Genomic DNA, 23,989 nt, shown 5'->3' on the forward strand with positions numbered 1-23,989 from the left:
GGGATATAGTAATACTACTTTCTTACCAGTTTTAGTTAAGGGGTAGTCTGTCTCCCTCCCTGGGACCTTTTTCTCTCTCTGTCTCATCTAATTGGATTTTAACTATGTATGTCTAACTACTAACTGTCATCACATGTGATTTTTGATATTTGCACTTTTTGTAATAATAAAAACTGTATACTTTTTCACAACTGTGGTACAGTAGTTTTACTTAAAAAAACATGATAAATACCCTTTCTTGTTCACAAGTTTTTGTATGTATTCTATGGGGTCCATGTATATTACAACAAATATGAGGTCCGCTCTAATTGGTCTCTGTTTTTCTAATATTCTCGCAGGTATGTTTCAACTTCTACCCAGGTTTACCATTAACTGACCTGCTCTTTTCCTGCTGATATATCTCTTTCTGACTCTTGCCTACCGTAGAAACCTTCAAATTGAACGTGAATATCCACCTCTTCCGACAAACCTACAACATTCCGTAACTATCAGTAAACAGTACCACCGTACAATCAGTATCAGTATCACCGTACCCTCACCCATCCCCTGTAGACTGTGAGCCCTCGCGGGTAGGGTCCTCTCTCCTTCTCTACCAGTCCGTGCCTTCTATTGTTCATAAGTATTGTACATGTCTATGTATGCCTCTTTTCACATGTAAAGCGCCATGGAATAAATGGCGCTATAATAATAAATAATATTCATTCAAGCATGTCTATCGACTTTGAAAGGTTAGGAAGACTTACCAAAGATTTCACCATTTGCATTGAAATGAAAAGCAATATATACATACCACAGATGACTAATTCACAGCGTCAGTGAATTTGCATTGTATTTCTCTGCAATACATGAATTAGATTTCGTAAACTCTCATCCTCATCGCTGGCACTGTAACCCCGTATTGGATAAATCATTGGTTGCACATTGTGTGTCAACACTCCAATCATTGACTGTGGAACTGCAGAAAATGCCAGGCGATGTCCTTTACTGTCTATGGCAGTTCCATAGAAATGTTCTATTCCAGAGCTGTTCTTGGGTTGGGTGGGTATTCCAGTGGTTGGACCCTCCGTGATCAGAAAATTATCGCTGGTCCTATGGATGGATGATAACTTGCTATGATGAAACAACCTCTTTGAAGACATCTGTCAACAAGTTTTTTGCCACCTGAGAGCAGCATAATGTAGATAGAGAGACCCTGATGAGTCACTTACTGGGCTGCTTGCTGACATTTTGCTAAAATCACAGTTTCGTCAGCAGGAGATTATCACTAGAGGATTAGTAGATCTGCTGCCATGTAGTCTTCCATATTCATGAGCTCTGATAAACTGTGCCCCCATCATGGATTGACACCTTTCCTCCTATGCACAGTGAACACAGACATATGCCAATCATTTTTGTGGGCGGGGTTTGTGTGTTCGTCTCCAGTAAGCGTATACTCCCCAAAATGGTGCACGACAGAGCACACGGTCATTCCGTCTGCACCATTATAGTCAATGGTGCCATCTGCACATACGTCCGAAACCCATTTTGTGGGGGGGTGGACAGAAGCCCCGATGGGACCACTGAACAGGGACCAGAATGCAGTGTGAAAGGCCCCTAAGAAAGTACTATGGTACTACTACCTCATTGTGTGTGGGAATATCTTTGGGGCATTCTACTTTGTGGAGACAATGTGGGGGCCGCAAAATAAGCTTTGGAGGCTTCACTAGGAATATTGTTTCTATGTGGGCACACAAAACAACTGGGAGGAGTTGGAAGTGTTTCTAAGCTGTAAAAGAACCCCAATCCTACATGCCTCAATGTGCCCTCTTCTCTGTCCTCCAGAGTTGGGACTTTCCTGCAGCAATACCATGCTCGTACTCCCAGGTAACTGCTGCAATCAGGTACTGGCCACCATTGTCTTGTTCTGTAAATGCCAAAATCACTGGTGAGGTCAGTGATTGGCTGCAGCAGTTACACAGATGTGCAAAAGATTACCACTGCAGCAAAGTAAACATGTCAGTGGGGTAAACACTACAGCAGCAGCTCGGGGGCGGAACAGGAACCCCATAACCGCTACGGCTAAGGGCTCGTTTACACAAGTATGTACATCGTGAAACATTGGATAGGATTTGCACTAATGTTATACTATGGTGATCAAGGTTTTTTTCCTCGTGACAATTCGGCATGAGAAGAAAATTGCAGCATGCTGTGATGTGCAACTCAAATTGAATGGAGCTCACCCATTCAAGTCTATGCTGGTGGAAATTATTGGACCGCATTCGGATGACATCTGAGTGCAGTCCAATTTCCGTGGACTCACACAATGGAGAGGATGGAGAAATTGTGTTCTCCATCTTCCCCTGACAACGTGCTAAGGATTCTCTCAGATGAGGACACTTAAGGGCCATTTACACGCTGCGACAAGGCTAATGATATATCGTTGGGGTCACGGTGTTTGTGACGCACATCTGGCGCCGTTGGCGACATCGCAGCGTGTGACAGGCAGGAGCGACCTTAAACGATCGCAAAAGAGACAAAAATTGTTGGTATTGGAGAGGTCGTTCATTTACCAAAAATCGTTGTCTCGTACGTACCGAGGTTGTTCCTCGTTCCTGCGGCATCACACATCGCTGTGTGTGACACCGCAGGAGCTACGATCATCTCCTTACCTCCGTCCACCGGCAATGAGGAAGGAAGGAGGTGGGCGGCATGTTCCTGCTGCTCATCTCCGCCCCTCCTCTGCTATTGCACGGCCGTTTTGTGACGTCGCTGTGATGCCAAACGCACCTCCCCCTTGAAGGAGGGATTGTTCAGCGGCACAGCGACGTCGCAGAACAGGTATGGGCATGTGACGCTGCTGTAGCGATAATGTTCACTACGGTAGCGATCACCCCATATCGCACCACCGACGGGGGCGGGTGCTAACGCTCGCGACATCGCTAGCAATCGCTAGCGATGTCGCAGCGTGTAAAGCACCCTTAAGCAGAAACTCTGATCAGAGTTTGATCTGAGTGTCATTTGCATTATTGATCCAATTTTCTAGCATGAGACAACATACGCTCACGTGACCCCGACCTAAATGTCAGAACGTGATAGCTTTGATAAAATAAGAAGACGCTTTGATCACTAATCACTATAATGTAATGATAAATGGACACAACAAGCTTTTGTGGTAAAGATTTTTAATCAATGCAGAATCAACAACCTGACATTTCCATGCATTTCACCCACCCACGGTGCATTATTAAAAAAAAATGCTACACACTTGCTGGGATTTTGTATTTACTGACAATAAATTGACTACATCTTGCTATTGCATAAAAATCCCCATAAGCATAAAATATTTACACGAGACAATGGAAGAATCTTTTATCATTGTTTGACCATTTTTGGCTCAAGCCGTAAGAACGAAAAGCTGAAATTGGCAAACTGTAGGCACACAACTTTATAATAGGCACACAACTTTAGCTGGGAGAACATGACAGCCCAACTGGCACAATGTCAAGCTGTAAAATAATATATTAATATATCGAAGGTTCTAAAATCTTTATTAATTACCTTGTATATCTTTATAGCGATTAGAGCACTCACACTTTAGAGAACTGGAGTTAGGCCTAAGACACACAGCGAGAAAAACGGTGCGAGTGGAGTGCGATAAAAAATCGCACTCCACTCGTACCAATATTAGCCTGTGTGTCAGCGCACGCGAGCGATTATTTTCTCAGCCCTAATCGGACCGAGAATACAATCACAGCATGCTGCGATCGTAATGCGATCATTGTTTCTCTCTCACCCATTCAAGTCAATGGGGCGAGAGAAAAATAGCACTGCACTCGCAGTACACCGGTGTACCGCGAGTGCAGTGCCAGAATGGCAATAGCCGGCAACAGAGGAGAGAGGGAGAGAAATTTCTCCCTCCCCTCCGCAGCACCGGTCTGCCCCCCACAGCTGAGGACCGCTCGCATGATCGGACCTCAGTCGCAGGGACACTTGCATGACACTCGGCTCTGCTGTACTGCCAGCGTGAGCTGAGTGTCATGCAAGGGGATCGCAGTAATCCCTGTGTGGCCCCAGCCTTAAAGAGGATGTCCACTTCCTGTGTCCTTAGAATAAATAATGAAGGGACAAAAGAGAGAGATGCTCCGAGTGTGTTTCAAAGGGATTGCATTGCCAGGCTCGTTATTCATAAGAGGATTTGTAATCGGGTGGACTCTAACCAGGGAGAACTCGATTCCCAAACACGTTGTATGAATAAACATCTTGGTAACATGATCCCTTGTCAACAATTCTTGTCTGTACCCAGGGACCACCGCTCCTTTTCTCTTTTGGAAATATATATAGTGGGTGAAATAAGTATTGAACACGTCACTAATTTTCCAATGAAATATATTTCTAAAGCTGCTATTGACATTAATTTATCACCAGATGTCGGTAACAACCCATCCAATCCACAAAAAGTATTGAACATATGCATTAAGAAAAGTGCAAAAAGCCATGCAAAGTCATGACACCAGCTGAAATCTATCAGTAATTTAGAAGCAATACTGCAAAACATACTAAAGGCATTGGTTACAGAATTTCGAAAACTACTGAAGGTTCCAGTGAGCACTGTTGGGGCCATAACCCGGAAGTGGAAAGAACATCATTTCACCATACACCAGCTACAACCAGGTGCTCCTTGCAACATTTCATACAGAAGAGTGAAAAAATTATTAGATCAGTTGGACAAGAGTCAAGGACCACCTGTGGAAAGCTACAGAAAGACCTGGAATCAGCAAGTACAGTTATTTAACTCCTTAACGACCGCGTGCAGTAAAATTACGTCCTAGCGGTCATAACGTTACTGCCCGCGGTCTGCCGGCAGCAGCATGCTGCGATCGGCGCACGTCTCAGCTTATTTTCACAGCTGAGATGTGTGCCTGCTAGGCACGAGCAGAATCGTTATCTGCTCGTGCCGTTTAACCCCTGAAATGGCGCTGTCAATATGTGACAGCGCCATTATAAACGCGATCGCGGTAAAGTTTTACTTACCGCCCGATACCGGAAGTCACGTGACATTATCATGTGACTTCCGGTGGTTGTCATGGTAGCACAGGGTCATGTGCTGACTCCTGTGCTAGACATGAACCACTTTCACTTTCGCTTTGTACGGAGGCCAGGGAAGCAGGAAGTGCACGTATCTGCTGTTTACAGCTGTGTAGCTGTGATCAGCAGATAGTGCAGAGCGATCGGATTGCTGATCGCAATAGCCCCCTAGGGGGACTAGTAAAAAAAAAAAAAAAAGTAAAAAAAAAAGTTTTAAAAAAAACCCAAAAAAATCTAAAAGTTCAAATCACCCCCCTTTCGCCCCATTGAAAATTAAAGGGTTAAAATAATAAAAAATATACAAATATTTGGTATCGCCACGTTCAGAAACGCCCGATCTATCAAAATATAAAATCAATTAATCTGATCAGTAAACTGCGTAGTGGCAAAAAAATTCCAAATGCCAAAATGACGTTTTTTTGTCGCCACAACTTTTGCGCAAAATGCAATAACCGTAATAAACGTAGCATCTGCGTAAAAATGATACCATTAAAAACGTCAGCTCGAGTCGCAAAAAATAAGCTGTCACTGAGCCATAGATCCCAAAAAATGAGAACGCTACGGGTCACGGAATATGGCGTAAAACGTGCGCCACTTTTTTCAGACAAACTTTCAAATTTATTTAACCCCTTATATAAAAGTAAACCTATACATGTTTGGTGTCTACGAACTTGCACTGACCTGAGGCATCACACCGACACATCCATTTTACCATACAGTGAACACAGTGAATAAAATATCTCAAAAACAATAGTGCTATCGCACTTTCTTTGCAATTTTTCTGCATTTGGAATTTGTTTGCCGTTTTCCAGTACACTATATGGTAAAACGTATGGTTTCATTTAAAAGTACAGCTCGTTCCGCAAAAAATGAGCCCTGACATGACCATATTGACTGAAAAATAAAAAAAGTTACGTCTCTCAGAAAGAATGGCGAAAAAAAAACGGAAAGCGAAAAATCGGCCGGTCGTGAAGGGGTTAAAAAATAACAGTGTATATACTGGAGTATAAGCAGAGTTTTTCAGCCCATTTTTTATGCTGAAAACGTCCCCCTTGGCTTATACTCGAGTGAGGGTCCCACAAAAAATTATTCTCACCTGTCCTCCATTCCCCTGGTGTTCTCTTACCGGTTTCTTGCAGACCACAGGCACATAGACCCCCCGATGATCTCAGCTGGTGCAGGGGCGGCCGCTGCTGTTGTCATCAGTGCTTTACTTCACTTGAATAATTTGCGGCGCCGCAAACCATTTAAGTGAAGTAAAGCGCAGACAACAGCAGCAGCGGCCGCCCCTGCACCAGCTGAGATCATCGGGGGGTCTATGTGCCTGTGGTCTGCAAGAAGCCAGTAACAGAACACCATGGCAATGGAGGACAGATGAGAATAACTTTTTGTGTGTATGTGAACAACGGCATAATAGGAAACAAGAAGGGGACCAGAATGAGGACATTACTAAAGGATGGGGCACATTACTAGAGGGCTCATTACTACAGGGGACAATATGGGCACATTACTACCAGTAGCTGCTGCATTTTCTACCCTATGCTTATGCTCGAGTCAATAAGTCTTCCCAGTTTTTAGTGATAAAATTGGGTGTCTCGACTTATACTTGGGTCGGCTTATCCTCGAGTATATACGGTAAGTAATGCACTTAATCTCCATGGCTTAATCTCCATGCAAGACTCCATTGCTGGATAAAAAGCAAGTTCAAAAACATTTAAAGTTTGCACAACAAAATTCAGACAACCCTGTGAGATACTGGGTGAATATGGTCTGGTCGGGTGAGACCAAAATTGAATTCTATTCCATAATATACACCTTGTTTGGAAGTCAAAAGGCACTGCATATCACCCCAAAAATGGGGACATCACGGTGTGGGGCTGTTTTTCAGCATATGGCACTGGAAAATTTCATGTAATTGAAGGAAGGATGAATGGACAAATGTACAGAGACATTCTTGATACAAATCCGCTGCCATCTATCACAATGACGAAGATGAAACAAGGGTAGACATTTCAGCAAGACAAAGATCTCAAACACACAGCCAAGAAAACTCTCAATTTGTTTCAGAGAGAGAAAATAAAGCTGCTGGAATGGCCCAGCCAATCACCTGACCTGAATCCAATAGAAAATATATGGAAAGAACTAAAGCTGAGAGTTCATGATTTGAAGAACATTTGTGTAGAAGAATGGGACAAAATCACATCTGAGCAATGCATGTGACTAGTTTCTCCATACAGGAGACATCTTGAAGCTGTCAGCAACAAAAAAAACTCTTTTGTATGAAGAAAGCATGTTGAATACTCTTTCTCTGTGCAATTTTTCATTATTAAACTACTCAATTTATGGGCATCTATGGTTTGATGTCTTTGCCTGTGTGGATTGCATGGGCTGTTACCGACATCTAGTGAGAAATTCATGTCAAAAGCACCCTTAGAAATATATTTACTTAGAAAAATGGTGACATATTCAATACTTATTTCACCTGTATATATGTCATGGCCAAAAGTGTTGGCACCTTTGAAATAGTTCCAGGAAAATACAGTATTTCCCCTAAAAAAGATATTATGGGAGAAATACTGCTCTATGGAAACTGATGATCATGAAACAGTTCTTTAAAGAGAATCTGTCAGTAAGATCGTCCCAAACTGCATATATGGGCATGCAAGTCTTTAAAAGAGAATTTGTCAGTTAGAGCAATAATCCCTCCAGAAGCATAAATGAACATGCAGATCTTTAAATGCTATATCCATCAGCACCTTTATTTATTTTATCTGTTGCTGCATTCCCGAGAAATTAGTTTTAATTCATATGCAAATGAGTTCAGTGATCTGGCCCTAACAGAGAATGTCCTGAGCCTCTGCCTCCTCAGATTGTTTCCCCGCCCAGCACCAGCTTCTTTAGCTAGATTCCAAGCTCATTATCTCTGACATCTGGTGCCAGGCAAGAAAATCAGACTATGAGCTATCAATCAAGCTGAAGAAGCTGAAGCTAGATGGGGAAACAACCTTGGAAGACCGAGGCTCAAGAAGTGCTCTATCACACCCAGGGCACTTATCACCTCATTTGCATATGACTGAAAATGCTTATTTCATGGGAATGCAGCAACAAATAGAAGATATCAAGGTGTCAATGGATGTAGCTTTCAAAGACCTGAAATACCATATATACTGTTTGCATGGACTGATTTAGTTATATTCCTATGCAGGTGATTTTGACGCTATAAAGATAAATTCAGAAAAAATTAATATTCAGTAAAAATTATAAAGGACGAAATGTTGAGCCTAAAGGCAACATGGCGTTAAAAGGTGACTGGTTTAGGTAACTATTTCTTGTACAGAAATCTGTATGAAGCTTTTATTGGGGATCTCGTGGCCTGATTAATGGAGGGATGAAATTAATTATTTAATCTATAATTTTGAATACGCTCCTCCACTGCACTTCACACCGGATGGAGCCTAAGCAAATAGAGGCCTAATTGTGGAAGTCCCCTGCGAGGCCCATGACATGAAGATGTCTGGTTTATACATATACAAATACATGGCTATTTAATTGTGCTGACTAGTCTGTCAAATTCAAGGACAGAAATGTGAGGTAGGGCAGAAAACACATTGCATTGGACTTCAGTTACCCTGTGTTACATAGTCTGGCAGTGCATACAAGAAGAAAGCAGCGTATCACATACAAAGCACACTCATCTCATAGTAAACAACACTTAGAACACAATATTTTGGACATATAAAAGGTTAGTAGAAGTTACCCTCTAGCCATAGGTTGGATAATAACTTGGTGATCAGTGAAGCCCCCACCAAATCCAAGAATATGGCTCTGTAGAGACTCATCTAAATAGAGCGGTGCACCCCGCTCCAGTCATACTCTATGGGACTGCCGGACAAAGCCAGATACAGCGCTTAGATTTTACCAGCCATTGAGGGATGATCCCTTATTGGGATCCCAGAGGTCGGACACCCACCGATCAACACATTATCACCTATCCAATAGATAACTTCTAAAGATGGAAGCCTTTAAGCCCCACCATGGAAAAGCCCCCAAAAATGCCTACTTTTGCACGAGTGGCGCACCAGCCCTTTTGAAGGGTGCTTTACCGGACCCACAAAATAGGGGCTATTAACAAGTATGTCATCGAGAACAAGTGGACGTTTGGACTTAACCTTTGATAACTGAGCCAGTTAGGTAACAATTATTAAAACTGAATCATTTATCGAGCCACCAAAAGTTGTAGAATTTTCAGGCGAAATAGTTCAAAATTTGGTTATAGTTAAATTGAGCCCTCAAACTATTGGGGTAGGATGGCTCCTTGGGGTACAGGACCATACCTGAAAAATATGTGTGATGATATAGTGTTTCTGCTGCTCCCTCCATCAGATTTTGGCTTCACTAATCTACTGTCTTACTTTAGCTTTCATATATGCCCCTTGTATGTGAGAATACGTCAAAAGGTTTATCTGTAGAAACGCTCAACTCATATTTCAAAAATCTGTGTAAAAGTTTTGAGATTTTGCCCAGAAAGAAAAATCTGAGCGTCACAGTGGAAAATAACAATCTTGCAAGATCTCACTCACACGGATGTGTGAATGAAGCCTTAAGGTCATGAAGTCACAAAACACACATTGTTCTGTCTTCTGCCGTCGCAGTTATAGCAGATATAAGGTTGTTAGAAGATTATACATAGGAGACTTTCTTCCTCTGCATTAGAATTTTGAGACATAATTGTAGTGGATTAAGGACATCTTAGTTATTAAGCACTATAAAAATTATTAATGAATATAAAATTATGAAATCACAGAAAAAAACTCCATAAAATAAATTCAATGCATAGTAGTAAGGTGAATAACTTACATAATTCCATCTCGTTCCACTTTTCATCATTCACATGTGATATAGAATAATACAACCTCTACACTCCCTGACAGAAGTTCTGTCGCTTATCTATGTTATGTAAATAAAAGCTTATAACCTGAATTTAGATTCATCCATTGGTTTTATAAATTACTCTTTTGAAAGCTGAAACCCTCCCAAATTTGGTTTAGGTTATGAAAATAAAGTTGCTGAAATATTGATCATTTAATGAACACAGAAAGGTCAGATTTTGGCAAGACAAAAGTTTTTTCGCCCACAGAAAGTAATGTGAAATTCAAACAAATAATTAACTTCTAATACAAAGATATGTTGCATAACATTGGTGAATGAAGTTGTGGTGCTATTAGTGCCATATTTAATATTTTGTGTGACTTCCATGAGCTTGAAGGACTGCATCCATACGGTTCAACAATGATTCATACAATTTACTGATGAAGTCATCAGGAATAGCAAAGAATGCAGTCTTACATACCTCCCAGAGTTCATCTAGATTCTTTGGTTTTGTCTTCCAAGCTTCCTCTTTCATCCTACCCCAAACAAGCTCAATAATGTTCATGTCTGGTGACTGGGCTGGCCAGTCCTTGAGCACCTTGATCTTCTTTGACAGGAGGAACTTTGTTGTAGAGATGGATGTATGAGATGGAGCACCATCCTGCTGCAAAATGTGACTTCTTTTATGATTGGGAATGTAAGAGGTAGCTAATACTTCTTGATATTTTAGGTTATTGATATTGCCTTCCACCTTGCAAATGTTTGGCACACCCCCATACTGAATGTAACCCCAGACCATGATCTTTCCACCACCAAACTTAACTGTTTTCTGGGTGTATTTTGGATCCATACGGGCTCCAGTAGGTCTCCTGCAGTATTTGCGGCGGCTACGGTGTAATTCAATTGAAGATTCATCAGAGAAATCCACCTTCTGCCACTTTTCCAGCGTCCATCTGTTTAGCAGGCAGTGGGACTTGGCAAATGCCACACGATTTTTTAATTGCCTTTTGTTTAGTGCTGGCTTTAGGGCACTGATTTGACCATGGAAGCCATTTCGAGACAAAATCCTACAAACTGTTCTAGTTGACACAGGGACTTGAGCTGACCAGGCCTGTTGGAGCTCTGCTGCAGTGAAAGAGGGGCTGGCTTTGGATTTTCTAACCAATAAATGTTCCTCCTGAGCAGTTGTCTAGCGGGGTCTGCTGGACCTGGGCTTGTCAAAAACATCTCCAGCCTCTTCAAATCTTTTTTTAATTATTGGTACTTGATGCTGAGACACATTAAAGGTGCCAGCCACCTCTGCAGTGGATCTGGTCTTCAGCCTCTTGATAATCAAGGCTTTGGTCGCAAGGTGGATTTTTGGCATGTTGTCAGAGGTCAAGTTGCAGTTCACCTGAAGGTCTGGGGTGCTGGGTTTCTTTTTATACACACCCACTAATTAACCAATCATTTAGTGAGGACAGGTGAGGATGTAAACTAGGATCGGGTGCATTATATGACAAGGCGACAAAACGTTTGTCTTACTAAAATCTGACCTTTCTGTGTTCATTAAATGATCAATATTTCAGCTTTGCAGCAACTTTATTTTCATAACCTAAACCAAATTTGGGAGGGTTTGAGCTTTCAAAAGAGTAATTTATAAAACCATTGGATGAATTTAAATTCAGGTTATAAGCTTTTATTTACATAACATGGGTAAGCGACAGAACGTCTGTCAGGGAGTGTAGTTGTTTTTTTTAATTGTCTAAAAACTATAAGACCAAAAATATTGAAAACAAATTGATCTCACACATTTTTTAAAGGGTATCCGTCACCAGGTTTTTTCTACCTACTCTGAGAGCACTCAATGTAGAGACAGAGACCCTGATTCCAGCACTTATTGGACTGCTTGCTGTAGTTTTGTAAAATCATTGTTTTATCAGCATGAGATAATCACTAGAGCACTAGTAAACTGCCCCCACTACTGATTGGCAGCTTTCGGTGTATGCCTTATTGAAAGCTACCAATCAGTGGTGTGGGAGGGGCTATAAGCATTAAGAGAACTGGTAGAGCTGCAGCAGATAAAACAATTTTAAATCAAAACTATAGCAACCAGCCCCATAAGTGATACATTACTGGAATCAGAATTTCAGCTCCCAAATCATATTCTTCTCAGATGGCTTAGCAAAATTTGGAGACAGACTCCCTTTAATGTAATTTTTGCTGCCTTTAATTAAATACATAGTTAAATACTGTCAGTGTAATTGAAGGGGATATCTGGTTTACAAAAATATTCCAAGTACTCTGTTATTGAATATTTAAAGTGGGTACCCATTAACTAGAAGAAATTGTTGCTACATATTGTATCCATCTCACTCTGGAGGGCTCAGCATGTACATAATTTACACAGACAGCCCATTAATTTATATAGGAATAGTGTAATGCTTCATTTTACCTGAGGTGGCGCTGCAGGGAAAATGAATACTAAAGATTCTTCTGCGGACTACAACCTGCACAGCTTTTTAATTCGATACCATAATAAATCGCACTGTATGATTACGTACAGCTCCTCTCTACAGTTGCCATACACTAAACAATATGGACGCACAATATTCCTTTCATCTATTTTCCTCCAGCTCTCATATCCTTCACATGTTCTCACAATGCAGCTGTCAATCATCCTTATCCTGCACTGCTTGTCTCTGCAGCGGGAATCATAGTTCTGCCATTGCACTTACCCAGTGCTTATGGCCTTGTGTACTGCTCCCAGTGCCTAGGCTGTAGTACTACAAGGAAAATATTTCCCAAGTATCCCAGAAACCTCCTGTTTACTGCTTCCTCAGACAGGATTTGGATTTCCTCCATTCTTTCACAAGACAGCACTGTGCGCCGGATAGCAGGCCCATTATAATGTTGGGAGTAAACATCCTTAATTCCTGTGTATGGACTGTAACTGGCCAGGTCTGGACATGACTGTGTAAAGGGATGTGGTTTTTTAATTAGGGTGTGGTGTGTGGGCTGCTAAATAGAGTGTGGTGTGGGCTGCTAAATAGAGTGTGGTGTGGTCTGCTAAACAGGGTGTCGTGTGGTCTGCTAAATAGGGTGTGGAGTGTGGTCTGTTAAATAGGATGTGGTGTGGTCTGTGTGGTGTGGTTTGCTAAATAGGGTGTGGTGTGGTCTGCTAAATAGGGAGTGATCTGTTAAATAGGATGTGGTGTGGTCTGTGTGGTGTGGTCTGCTAAATAGGGTGTGGTGTGGTCTGCTAAATAGGGACTGGTGTGGTCTTCTAAATAGAGTGTGGTCTGTTAAATAGGATGTGGTGTGGTATGTGTGGTGTGGTTTGGTAAATAGAGTGTCATGTGTTCTGCTAAATAGGGTGTGGTGTGGTCTGCTAAATAGGGTGTGGTGTGTGGTCTGTTAACTAGGGTGTGGTGTGGTCTGTGTGGTGTGGTCTGCTAAATAGGGTGTGGTGTGGTCTGCTAATTAGGGTGTGGTGTGTGGTCTGTTAACTAGGGTGTGGTGTGGTCTGTGTGGTGTGGTGTGGTCTGTGTGGTGTGGTCTGCTAAATAGGGAGTGGTGTGATCTGCTAAATAGGGAGTGGTGTGGTCTTCTAAATAGGGTGTGGTTAGTGTGGTATGGTCTGCTAAATAGGGTGTGGTGTGGTCTGCTAAATAGGGTGTGGTGTGTGGTCTGTTAACTAGGCTGTGGTGTGGTCTGTGTGGTGTGGTGTGGTCTGTGTGGTGTGGTGTGGTCTGTGTGGTGTGGTCTGTGTGGTGTGGTGTGGTCTGTGTGGTGTGGTCTGCTAAATAGGGAGTGGTGTGGTCTTCTAAATAGGGTGTGGTCTGTTAAATAGGATGTGGTGTGGTCTGTGTGGTATGGTCTGCTAAATAGGGTGTGGTGTGGTTTGCTAAATAGGGTGTGGTTTGTCAAAGGGGGGTTTCGCCACTACCTTAGACTCATTTCAAGGCAGTTTCCAAAAGTTGACAAGTTTCTTCATACAGATAGATTAATAAAATCAAACACCCTTTTAATGTGAAGACACAAATCATTGGTGTAGGACGTCTCCAGATTCTTGCTTCAGTCACCTCCGGGCCAAGTGCCACAATTCAGCGCTGTGGCACCACTAGAAGACTTGTGTAGTTAGAGTATTGGTTTCACCGATACATGGATTTAGTAGCAATGGTGGACTATACAGCAATATATACAATCAAGGTATACAACCACAAAAAATAGTGATCAGTCCCTTTAAAAAAACCAAAATAAAATATATACAAAGCTTTGCAGCTTTACATATCTTTAAGGCTTCCCTTTGCAGAATGGAAAGAATAAGTCTGACTTGTATTTAGCCAGTGCATTGTTCCTGCTGCCCGTGACGTCCACCTTCTTCTTTATTTCATGCGCGAGGAGACACACAAGGCCTGGTCTCTTCTCCGTCAGCGAATGTGTCCGTCGCCTCAGGTGTTAGGTAAAAAATGCTAAATATGAAAAAGAAAAGGGCACAGAAATTACGAGAACACCTCAGTCTTCACATAAAGGTCACAAGGAAAAATAGAAGTCTACCAATTTTTAAGATTCACCTTAGAATATAAAAGATCTCATAAGAGGTTAATTGCCCTCCTCGGATCCCACATAATGGAGTCAGCCAGTAAATGTAATCTCCATTTAGTTTCGTTACTGCTGATGATCAGGCGATGGTATACATCTCGCCTCATACAGTGTGTCATGGATACGTTTACTGCAATGACTTGGCTAATTGTCATAATCTGATTATCTGTAATTGGATGAAATAAAGATTCCATGATAACGTATTGATTTGAATGAACATTTAAAGGGAACCAGTCAGAATCTTTAACACCCCAACCTAAAACATTTAATATGATTGTGTAGCCCTTTAAAAGATACCTTGATTCCTATATGACCCCAAAGCACTGCTCCAGTAGTGAGAAATTGTGTTTTGAACTTGTGTTGGTAAGTGCAATATGGTGTGGCGATGCAGTTCTAGCTTCTCAGCCTCACACTGTTTTTGCTACTTAGCAGCAGCCTCTCCTGGCTGACTGACAGGTTGTTTGCTATGGTACACAGCCACTAACCTGTCAGTCAGCCAAGGGAGGACATAGAGTATGAGGCCACACCCCATTGCACTTCCCAACACAAGTTTAAAACACGATTTCTCGCTACTGGAGCAGTGCTTGGGGGCTATAAAAAGATTGAATGGCTTGTCTTTTAAAGAACTATACAATCATGCTAATGGTTTGGAAGGGGTTAAAGTTTGTGACAGGCTCCCTTTAATTTCACCTGTGGTCTCATTTTCTTGAAGAAGGGGCTAGTAGAGCCCTAAAACGCTTTGGACAATAAACTACTGAAAGTCTACACTATTGCTACGATTCCTATGTGAAGAACATTCGGTTTTCTTCCACTATGCTCTCCTACAGAGCCAGTATACGTTGCCGAATGTGCAGAGCATTTTGCAGGATGAATGCTCTGCTGGTTGTTTCACAGCACTGGGTTTCACGCTGGTCCTGGGAGGTGCTCACGCACCTCGTTCCTGGTGATTGCTCTGCTTCATTAGGGAGTGTGTTAGCTCAGGACGCCGCCAGTCGTACTTCCTGTTTACAGTTGTGTTGTTGTCTCCCATGGTGCTCAGTGTTCAGATCTTGGTCTCTCGACTGCGGACTGCTATTTACCCATCTCTGCCTGTCCTCCCCTGTTTCGTTTCTGTTGTGACTTTCTGGCTTCTGACCTCGGACTTCCTGCTGACCTTGGACTGCCTCCTGATCACATCCATGCCTGCTCCCTGTATCTTGTATGTACTCTTCTGGAACCTGACCTTCGGCTTGAATCTCGACCTTGTCTCTGTCTGCCCCCCCCGTGTACTGTCATGCCCTCCTGTTTTATGATCTTGGCCTGTCTGACTATCTCTCCATTTACTGCATATTAGTAGTGTCTAGCACCATCTTGTGGCAGTCATCACAACTGTATTCTCACTGGAGACTCTGCCCTTTTCAGCCTCGGATATCCAAGTATATCTCTACTATTGCGACAATGATATCAAAGACTATAGGACGTGGTGGACAGACAGCCCTAATGTATTGTTCTCAAACTTCCATACGGGTAATATAGTCTAAAGCCCGCTTTACACGCTGCAATATATCTTACAATGTGTCGGCGGGGTCACGTCGTAAGTGACGCACATCCGGCATTGTAAGGTACATTGCAGTGTGTGACAGCTACGTGCGATTGCGATTGAACGTTAAAACATTCACCGCATACACATCGTACCTGTCTCTAGAATTGCACGTCAGATTGTTCAACGTTCCCAGGATAGCACACATCGCAGCGTGTGACACCCCGGGAACAATGAACAGATCTTACCTGTGTCCTGCGGCTCCCGGCCGGTAATGCGGAAGGAAGGAGGTGGGCGGGATGTTTACGTACCGCTCAGCTACGCCCCTCTGCATCTATTGGCCGGCTGCCGTGTGACGTCGATGTGACGCCGAACGTCCCTCCCACTCCAGGAAGTGGATGTTCGCCGCCCACATCGAGGTCGTATGGAAGGTAAGTACGTGTGACGGGGGTTAATCGTTTGTGCTGCATGTTCAACAAATTGAACGTGCTACACATACGATGGGGGCGTTGCCAATCGCATACGAGATCGTATGCGAAATTGCAACGTATAAAGAAGGCTTTATGTAACATGTTGAATAGTTACAGGGTTCACTGCTTTGGCAGTGATGGAAGGCACATGTACAATATATGTTGGTGGACATGTAATTGCTAGGTGGGAGTACACAGGGTGGAGATGAAAACGAGCACCCATAAATGCCATATCATTTTCATCCCACAGGTTACCACTCACATCAGCATTTTAAAAATATAATCTTGGTTTTTATAGAAATCCTTGAAATATAATTTTGATGGAGTAAATATCATTCTGTGAATATAATTCAATGTTGTAGGAAGGAAACCAACAGGATCTCTGGCCTCATCTCTAATGTGCTGCTGAGTCATAAGACACTAATAGCTTCCAAAATCGCACTATCCCGAAATCAATAACTCTCCAGTGACTTACACATCATTGCTCCCGCGAGAAGTTGTCTTTGTTTGCCTGTGGAACAAACAAAATGATAAGAGTTATTTTATGATACTAAAGTTCAGCTGGTGACAAATCCATTTGTGGTCTACAATTTGACCGTCCAAAGTCTCTACAATTTATTCTAAAGAGCAGCTGGTATGTAACCCTCAGAGGGGTCGGTAGGGGGCCATTTGCTAAATCTGCAACTGAGCCCTCATCTACCATGTGCCATTTATAGTACTGGTGTCTTCTTTTATGACTAAAGGGCATATGGGTGCTCTCAGCCAACAAAGCGTGGGTGCATATACCACCAATAATTCTGTTCCTGGTTGTCCGGAATGACTAAAATCAAACCTACTACATCCATATAAAAAGACGGATAATGCTGGATAGTAGATCAAACGGAGTCCAGTGTGCATGATCAACCTCCCTCCACTCAGTCAGGGCCCTTCAAAGCCTGGATTCTCACAAGATTGGTAGGGGCCATGATGGTTGGATACCCAGCAATCAGAGAGATATCACTTATCCTTTGGATAGGAGATAACTTGAGAAGACCCCTTTAAAAGGAAACTATCAGCAGGTTTTTGTTATGTAATCTGAGGACAGCCTTATGTAGGAGTTTAAACACTGAATTCTGCGATGTGTCACTTATTGGCCTTTCTGCTGTTGTTTATTTACAATTAAAGTTTTATCTGCCAGGACTACAGTGCTGGTGAGCAGTTGTCCAACCACGCTCCCTCCAGTAATAAGTAGCTCACTGTCAATAGACAATGTACAAAAAAAAATATAAAAAAGACTAACCCGTACATCCAACAGGTGTGAACAGGTGCTAGCTGAAAATACATTATAACTACAAAACACGTACAGCTTCACTCTAGAACACTGAATAGGTGAACTCTGGTATTGCATTACTGGTAGAGGAATATTTGAATAAAGAGATACTTATATAATGTATTGGCCAATGCATGTGAGCCTGGTAACCAATGGCAAGGTGATCTCTAATATACTGGAACCCTAACTTAAATGCCTCTATCTGGGTTAAAAACCTACATGTCTGGGCAGAAAGGATCCAGCTATAAAGAAGGATGGACACAGCCTGGTTATTTGGTGGAGTGCTCAGTCAGAAAGTAATGCAATATATTGAGATCACCTTGCCGTTAGTTACTGGGTTCACATGCATTGGCCAATACATAAGCTAAGTAACGTATTTTTCATTTTATAAAGCGCACCGGATTATAAGACGCACCCCAAATTTAGAGATAAAAAAGGTAAAAAAAAATAAAAATGGAGTCCGTCTTATACTCCAGCGTTGTCTTACCGGAGGGGGGCAGCAGTGGTGGTAAAGAGGGTCACAGGAGGCAGAGGTTGTGCTGGCAGCAGTGGCAGGTCCGTGGTGGCAGCAGCGGCGGTCAGTGGCGGTAGCAGCAGCGGCGGCGGTCAGTGGCGGTAGCAGCAGCGGCGGCGGTCAGTAGCGGCAGCAGCGGCGGCGGTCAGTGGTGGCACCAGCGGCGGGTCTGTGGTGTCAGTAGCGGAAGCAGTGGCGGGTCCGTGGTGTCAGTGTGGCTTCAGCGGCGGCTCAGTAGTGGAGCAGGCCGGTGCAGTGAGTGTCCCAGTGTCCGCAGTCCCAATTCAAATGATGGCGCCTGGAGCGGCACATGCGCAGATGGAGCTCTCATCCAAGGGCTTCATTTGTGCACGCGCTTACTCCCGGAGCGGCGCATGCACAGATGGAGCTCTCATGCAAGAGCTCCATCTGCGCACGCGCTGACTCCCGGCGCCATCATTTGAACTGGGACACTCACCGCACAGCCACCGCAGTCCGCACAGCCACCTGCCAGCAGGCACGCACAGAGTGGCAGCCAACAGGCCACCTGCCTGCCCCCTTACAGAGAGGCAGCCGGCCTCCAGGACAGAGAGGAAGCCGGCACCAACAGGCACCCGGCCGCCCGCACGCAGCCACAGGCACCCAGCCGCCTGAACGCACCCGGTCGCCGCGCAAATAGCCCCCCCCGGGAAGCTAAATTCGGATCTTAAGACACACCCCTCGTCTTATAATCCGAAACATATGGTATCTCTTTTTTTTATCAAATATTCGTATAGCAGTAATGCCAGAGTTCCCTTATTCATTATTAGCACTCTAGAGCGCAGCTGTATGTATTTTGTAATGTACACAAAAGGCCATGTAGTGGGCGGGGCTAGCTTTCTGAGCTCTGCTGCATGCTACATCTAAGACCTCTGATTATTTTACAACTGTTGCATCCAGTAAACAAAGTGATACATCGTTGGAACCAGAATCTCTTTTCCTACATTATGCTGCTCTTAGATGAAGTAGCAAAAACCTGCTGACAGCTCCCCTTTAAAGAAGTTGATGCTCCTTTTTATCTCATACAATTGAATGAAACCTGCATTTACCTTACAGAAAGAATGGGCATATATCTAAAACTACATAAATCTGGCCAAACCCAATGTTCAGTCTACATCAGTCTTCCCTACAAGCATGTGTATTGCCATAAAGATAAGAAAACATAGTCATCAGACATCTCTAGTGCTAATTATGCCAAGAGTGCATACAATCTGGCATAGTAAAGTTTAACAGGATTATTTGGTCTCACAAGATGTCTAGGAATAGAACAATACTCCTTTCCCTATGTCAATTTGGAGAGGGGGAGCATCAGTTTGTCTCTATGATGACTGTCACAAGGTGGCGCTAGACACTACTTGTACACAGTAAATGTAGAGGTAGTCAGATAAGCCGAGAACATAAACCAGGAAGGCACGATAGTACACGGGGGGCAGACAGAGACGAGGTCAAGATACAAGCCGAAGGTCAGGGTTCTAGGAGAGTACATACAAGATACAGGGAGCAGGCGAGGACGCGGTCAGGGGGAAGTCCGAGGTCAGAAGCCGGGAAGTCACAACAGAAACAGAGGAGGACAGACAGAGACAGGTAAACAACATTCCGGAGTCGAGAGACCAAAATCTGAACACTGAGCACCACAGGAGTCAGCAGCGCAACTGTAAACAGGAAGTACAACTGGCAGCGTCCTGAACTAACACGCTCCCTAATGAAGCAGAGCAATCACCGGTAACGAGAAGCATCTTTGAGAGCACCTCCCAGGACCAGCGTGAAACCTAGTGCTTGTGAAACAACCACCGGAGCATTCATCCTGCAAAACGCTCTGCAGGAGAGCATAGCAGAATGATACAGAATGTTCTGCACATCGGAATAATGACAATCTCCTATCACAACGGAGTTTGCAATAATTCTTGACAGCTTAGTTCAATGACAATAGATTTTCTTTATTTTACGTGGAAGTTGTCCCTTACTGCTACATTGGATAAAAAATATCCAAATATGTATCTCCTGCTGCAATCTCTTTATTTTTAATCAATCATTTGTTGCTGTAAACAACGGAATTTTTTTAATGACGTGATCAGAATAGATGCCGACTTACCCAAAAGATTTTTAAGCAATAACTGAGCCAACAAAATCTAAACTGAAGCAACGTCTACTAAAGGTCACCCACGATGATAATGGCAACCTGCGTTCTCCAGTTCTCCTCTGAGTGTTTGAAAAGCCATTAAAAGCCATTAGTATCTGAGGATACAATTCATGGAGCTAAGTGTCTTGGCCGAATCCCAGAACATTGCACCTCATTCATTCAGCAGCTTATATTACACATTCAGGAAAGATGAGACCATCTAAGAGGATCTGAAAAACGTGACACAAGGCTACTGTAATCACACCGGACATCAAAGCGCCATTCAAATTTTGGACAATGGCAAACCCGAATGGACCGATTCCCGTCGGGGGAGTTTTCCCATGTTTCCGCTATCTCAATAAGAATGGCTTCCTTTGAAGGAAAGCAGCTCTGGAATTTGTAGTAGTAATATTGGGCGGCCTTCCCATACACAACTAGTCTATCAGGCCCATATAAAAGCAGCAAATCTTTTCTGAACTTGCAGTGCTTTGAAAAAGTATTCATTCCCCTGTGATGTTTTCCACATTTTTTCACATTACAACCCCAAATTTAAATATATTGTATTGGGATTTTACGTTCTATACCAACACAACATAGCAAGTATTTGTGAAATGTATAGGAAATGATACAAGGTTTTGTAAATATTTTAAAAATATAAATTTGAAATTTGTGACATGTATTTGTTCTCCTGTAGTCCGATTACCCTAAATAAAATCCTGATTGACCAATTGCATCCAGAAGTCACCTTAATAAATTGGGTCCATCTGTGTACAATTCATGATCAGTATACCTGCAGCTGTTCTGTGACGGCCTCAGAGGTTTGTTTAAGAATCAAACACCATCATGAAAACCAAGGAACACACAAGACAGGTCAGGGATAAAGTTGTGCAGAAGAGTAAAGCAGGGTTAGGTTTTACAAAAAAAAAGCATTAGCTCTGAACATCTCACGGAGCACTGTTCAATCCACCATGCAAAAATGGAAGGAGTATGATACAACTGAAACCTACCAAGACATGGCCGTCCATCTAAACTGACATCCAAAACAAAAAGAGCACTAATTAGAGAAACAGCCAAGAGTCCCATGGTCACTCTGGAGAAGCTGGAGAGATCCACAGCTCAGGTGAGAAAATATATTACTCGTATACTCCACAAATCTGGTCTTTATGGAAGACTGGCAAGAAGAAAAACATTTTTAAAAACAAGCTATAAGAAGACCCATTTGCAGTTTGTAAAAAGGCATTTAGGGGATACAGCCAGCATATGGAAGAAGGTGCCTCATGATGAGACCAAAGTAGAACTTTATGAGCTAAATGCAAAACATAATATGTGGTGGAAAACTATCACTGCACATTACCCTGAAAACACCATCCCCACCGTCAAACATGGTGGTGGCAGCATCATGCCATGGAGATGCGTTTCTTCAGGAGGAACATGGATACTAGTCAGAAATGATAGAAGATGGATGGAGCTAAATACAGGGCAATCCTGGAGAAAAAAACGTAGCAGCTACAAAAGACATTAAACATACTACCAGAGCTATAATGCATGATTTAAATCAAACCATATTCATGTGTGAAAGGCTCAGTCACAGTCCAGATACAGATCACATTGAGAATCTGTGACAAGACTTGAAAATTGGCGTTCATAGACGCCTCCACCCAACCTCACTGAGCTAGAGAAATTTTGCAAAGAATAATAGGGAAAACTTTCAGGCTCTAGATATGCAAAGCTGGGAGAGACATACCCCAAAAGAGTTGTGGTAGTAATTTGAGCGAAAGGTGGTCCTACAAATTATTGACCTAAAAGGGGTTGAATACAAACACCGGCACTATTTTCAGATTTATATTTTTAAAATATTTAGAAAGCCATGTGTCTTTTCCTTTACACATCACACATGCTTTCTACTTTGTGTTGGCATATCACACAAAATCCCAATAAAATATATTTAAGTTTGTGGGTGATGTTCATCGGGTATGAATAATTTTTCAAGGCGCCGTAAATACATGTATTATGGACTTAAAATCATTTTTGCAGTTGGGTTTTATTACAAATTTTGGACTATTTTCCTTTTAAAAGCTATTTCCCTGAACATTTAATTTTGATGTGTGAACAAAATAAGCTTGCTGATGGATTCTCACAAGCATGATTCTGGTTCTGCTCTAGTACACTATTCATTTGTCCTAACGCTTAGTTTCTTATATGTCTTGGTTTCTGCACTTCCTCACTTATACCCCCCTCCTACACATTCTGTGCCTTGTCTCTATATCAGCCCCTCTCTCCTTCCCTCTCTCATGTACAACATTGAGGCCTAAAGCCCGCTTTACACGCTGCAATGTATCTTACAATGTGTCGGCGGGGTCACGTCATAAGTGACGCACATCCGGCATCGTAAGGTACATTGCAGTGTGTGACAGGTACTTGCGATTGCGATTGAACGGTAAAACGTTCATCGCACGCACATCGTTCATTTCTCTAGAATTGAACATCAGATTGTTCATCGTACTCGGGGTAGCACACATCGCAGTGTGTGACACCCCGACACGATGAACAGATCTTACCTGCGTCCTGCGGCTCCCGGCCAGCAATGCGGAAGGAAGGAGGTGGGCAGGATGTTTACGTCCCGCTCAGCTCCTCCCCTCCGCTTCTATTGGCCGGCTGTCGCGTGACGTCGCTGTGACGCCGGACGTCCCTCCCACTCCAGGAAGTGGACGTTTGCCGCCCACAGTGAGGTCATATAGACGGGTAAGTACGTGTGACGGGGGCTAATCATTTGTGCAGCACATTCAACAAATTGAACGTGCCGCACATACGATGGGGGCGGTTATGATCGCATACGATATCGTATGCTGGATCGTAAGGTGTAAAGCAGGCTTTACTAACATTTTTTAACCATTCAAAACCATCCACTACCCCCCCACAGCACACAAAACGCTCACACAAAACACTGAATCTCCTGCTCTTTCTCTTTTTCCTCCTCCTCCTAGCTGCTGGTGACATCTCCCCCAAACCCGGGCCCCCATCCTTTAGTACATATAACTCTCATCCTGCAACACATAGAAACCCTGCTCATCTTATCAATATCCAGTGCTCACCTTCTCCTGCCCCTTTTAATTGCGCACTCTGGAATGCAAGGTCAGTGTGCAACAAACTCCTCTACATTCATGACTTTTTCCTCTCCAATTCCCTGAACCTTCTTGCTCTTATAGAAACCTGGATCTGTACCGCCCCGGGGCTGCCGAGCCGCTCAGGTCCGTGCTCGTCGGTGGGTGGCTCGAGCTCCTCCCGGACCCGGGGGTCACGTCGCTCTGGAAGCGAGTTGGCGCTACGTGTAGGGATTTCGGTGGAGTTTAAAGGTATACGTGACGCCACCCACGGGTTGTGGTGAATGTGGACACCACCGCTGCCGTTAACTAGGCTCCCGGGGATGATGTTATGCAGCCTGGTGTTAACCCCTCCGTGGGCAGGGGGTGATGGTCCCGGGGCCCAGTGGTGGTGAGGTGCGGGCAAGATGGTGTGGTGTGGT

General features: G+C 43.3%; 1 protein-coding gene across 3 annotated transcripts in view; it reads right to left on the reverse strand.

Annotated features, from left to right (window-relative positions):
• Positions 1-13,922: 13,922 nt before the first annotated feature.
• Positions 13,923-23,989, reverse strand: part of RELL2 (RELT like 2) — a 135,913-nt gene continuing 125,846 nt past the window's right edge. For 2 of the 3 annotated variants that reach the window (XM_075344398.1, XM_075344399.1), the window contains exon 7: positions 21,521-21,637. In XM_075344398.1, the coding sequence (XP_075200513.1) occupies positions 21,521-21,637 (117 nt within the window). Of the gene's footprint in view, positions 14,388-16,981; positions 17,018-21,520; positions 21,638-23,989 lie in introns of those variants that run through there. The other variant, XM_075344400.1, reaches the window with a different exon arrangement.

Source organism: Anomaloglossus baeobatrachus, chromosome 4 (assembly GCF_048569485.1).
Source record: "Anomaloglossus baeobatrachus isolate aAnoBae1 chromosome 4, aAnoBae1.hap1, whole genome shotgun sequence".
Lineage (NCBI taxonomy): Eukaryota > Metazoa > Chordata > Amphibia > Anura > Aromobatidae > Anomaloglossus > Anomaloglossus baeobatrachus.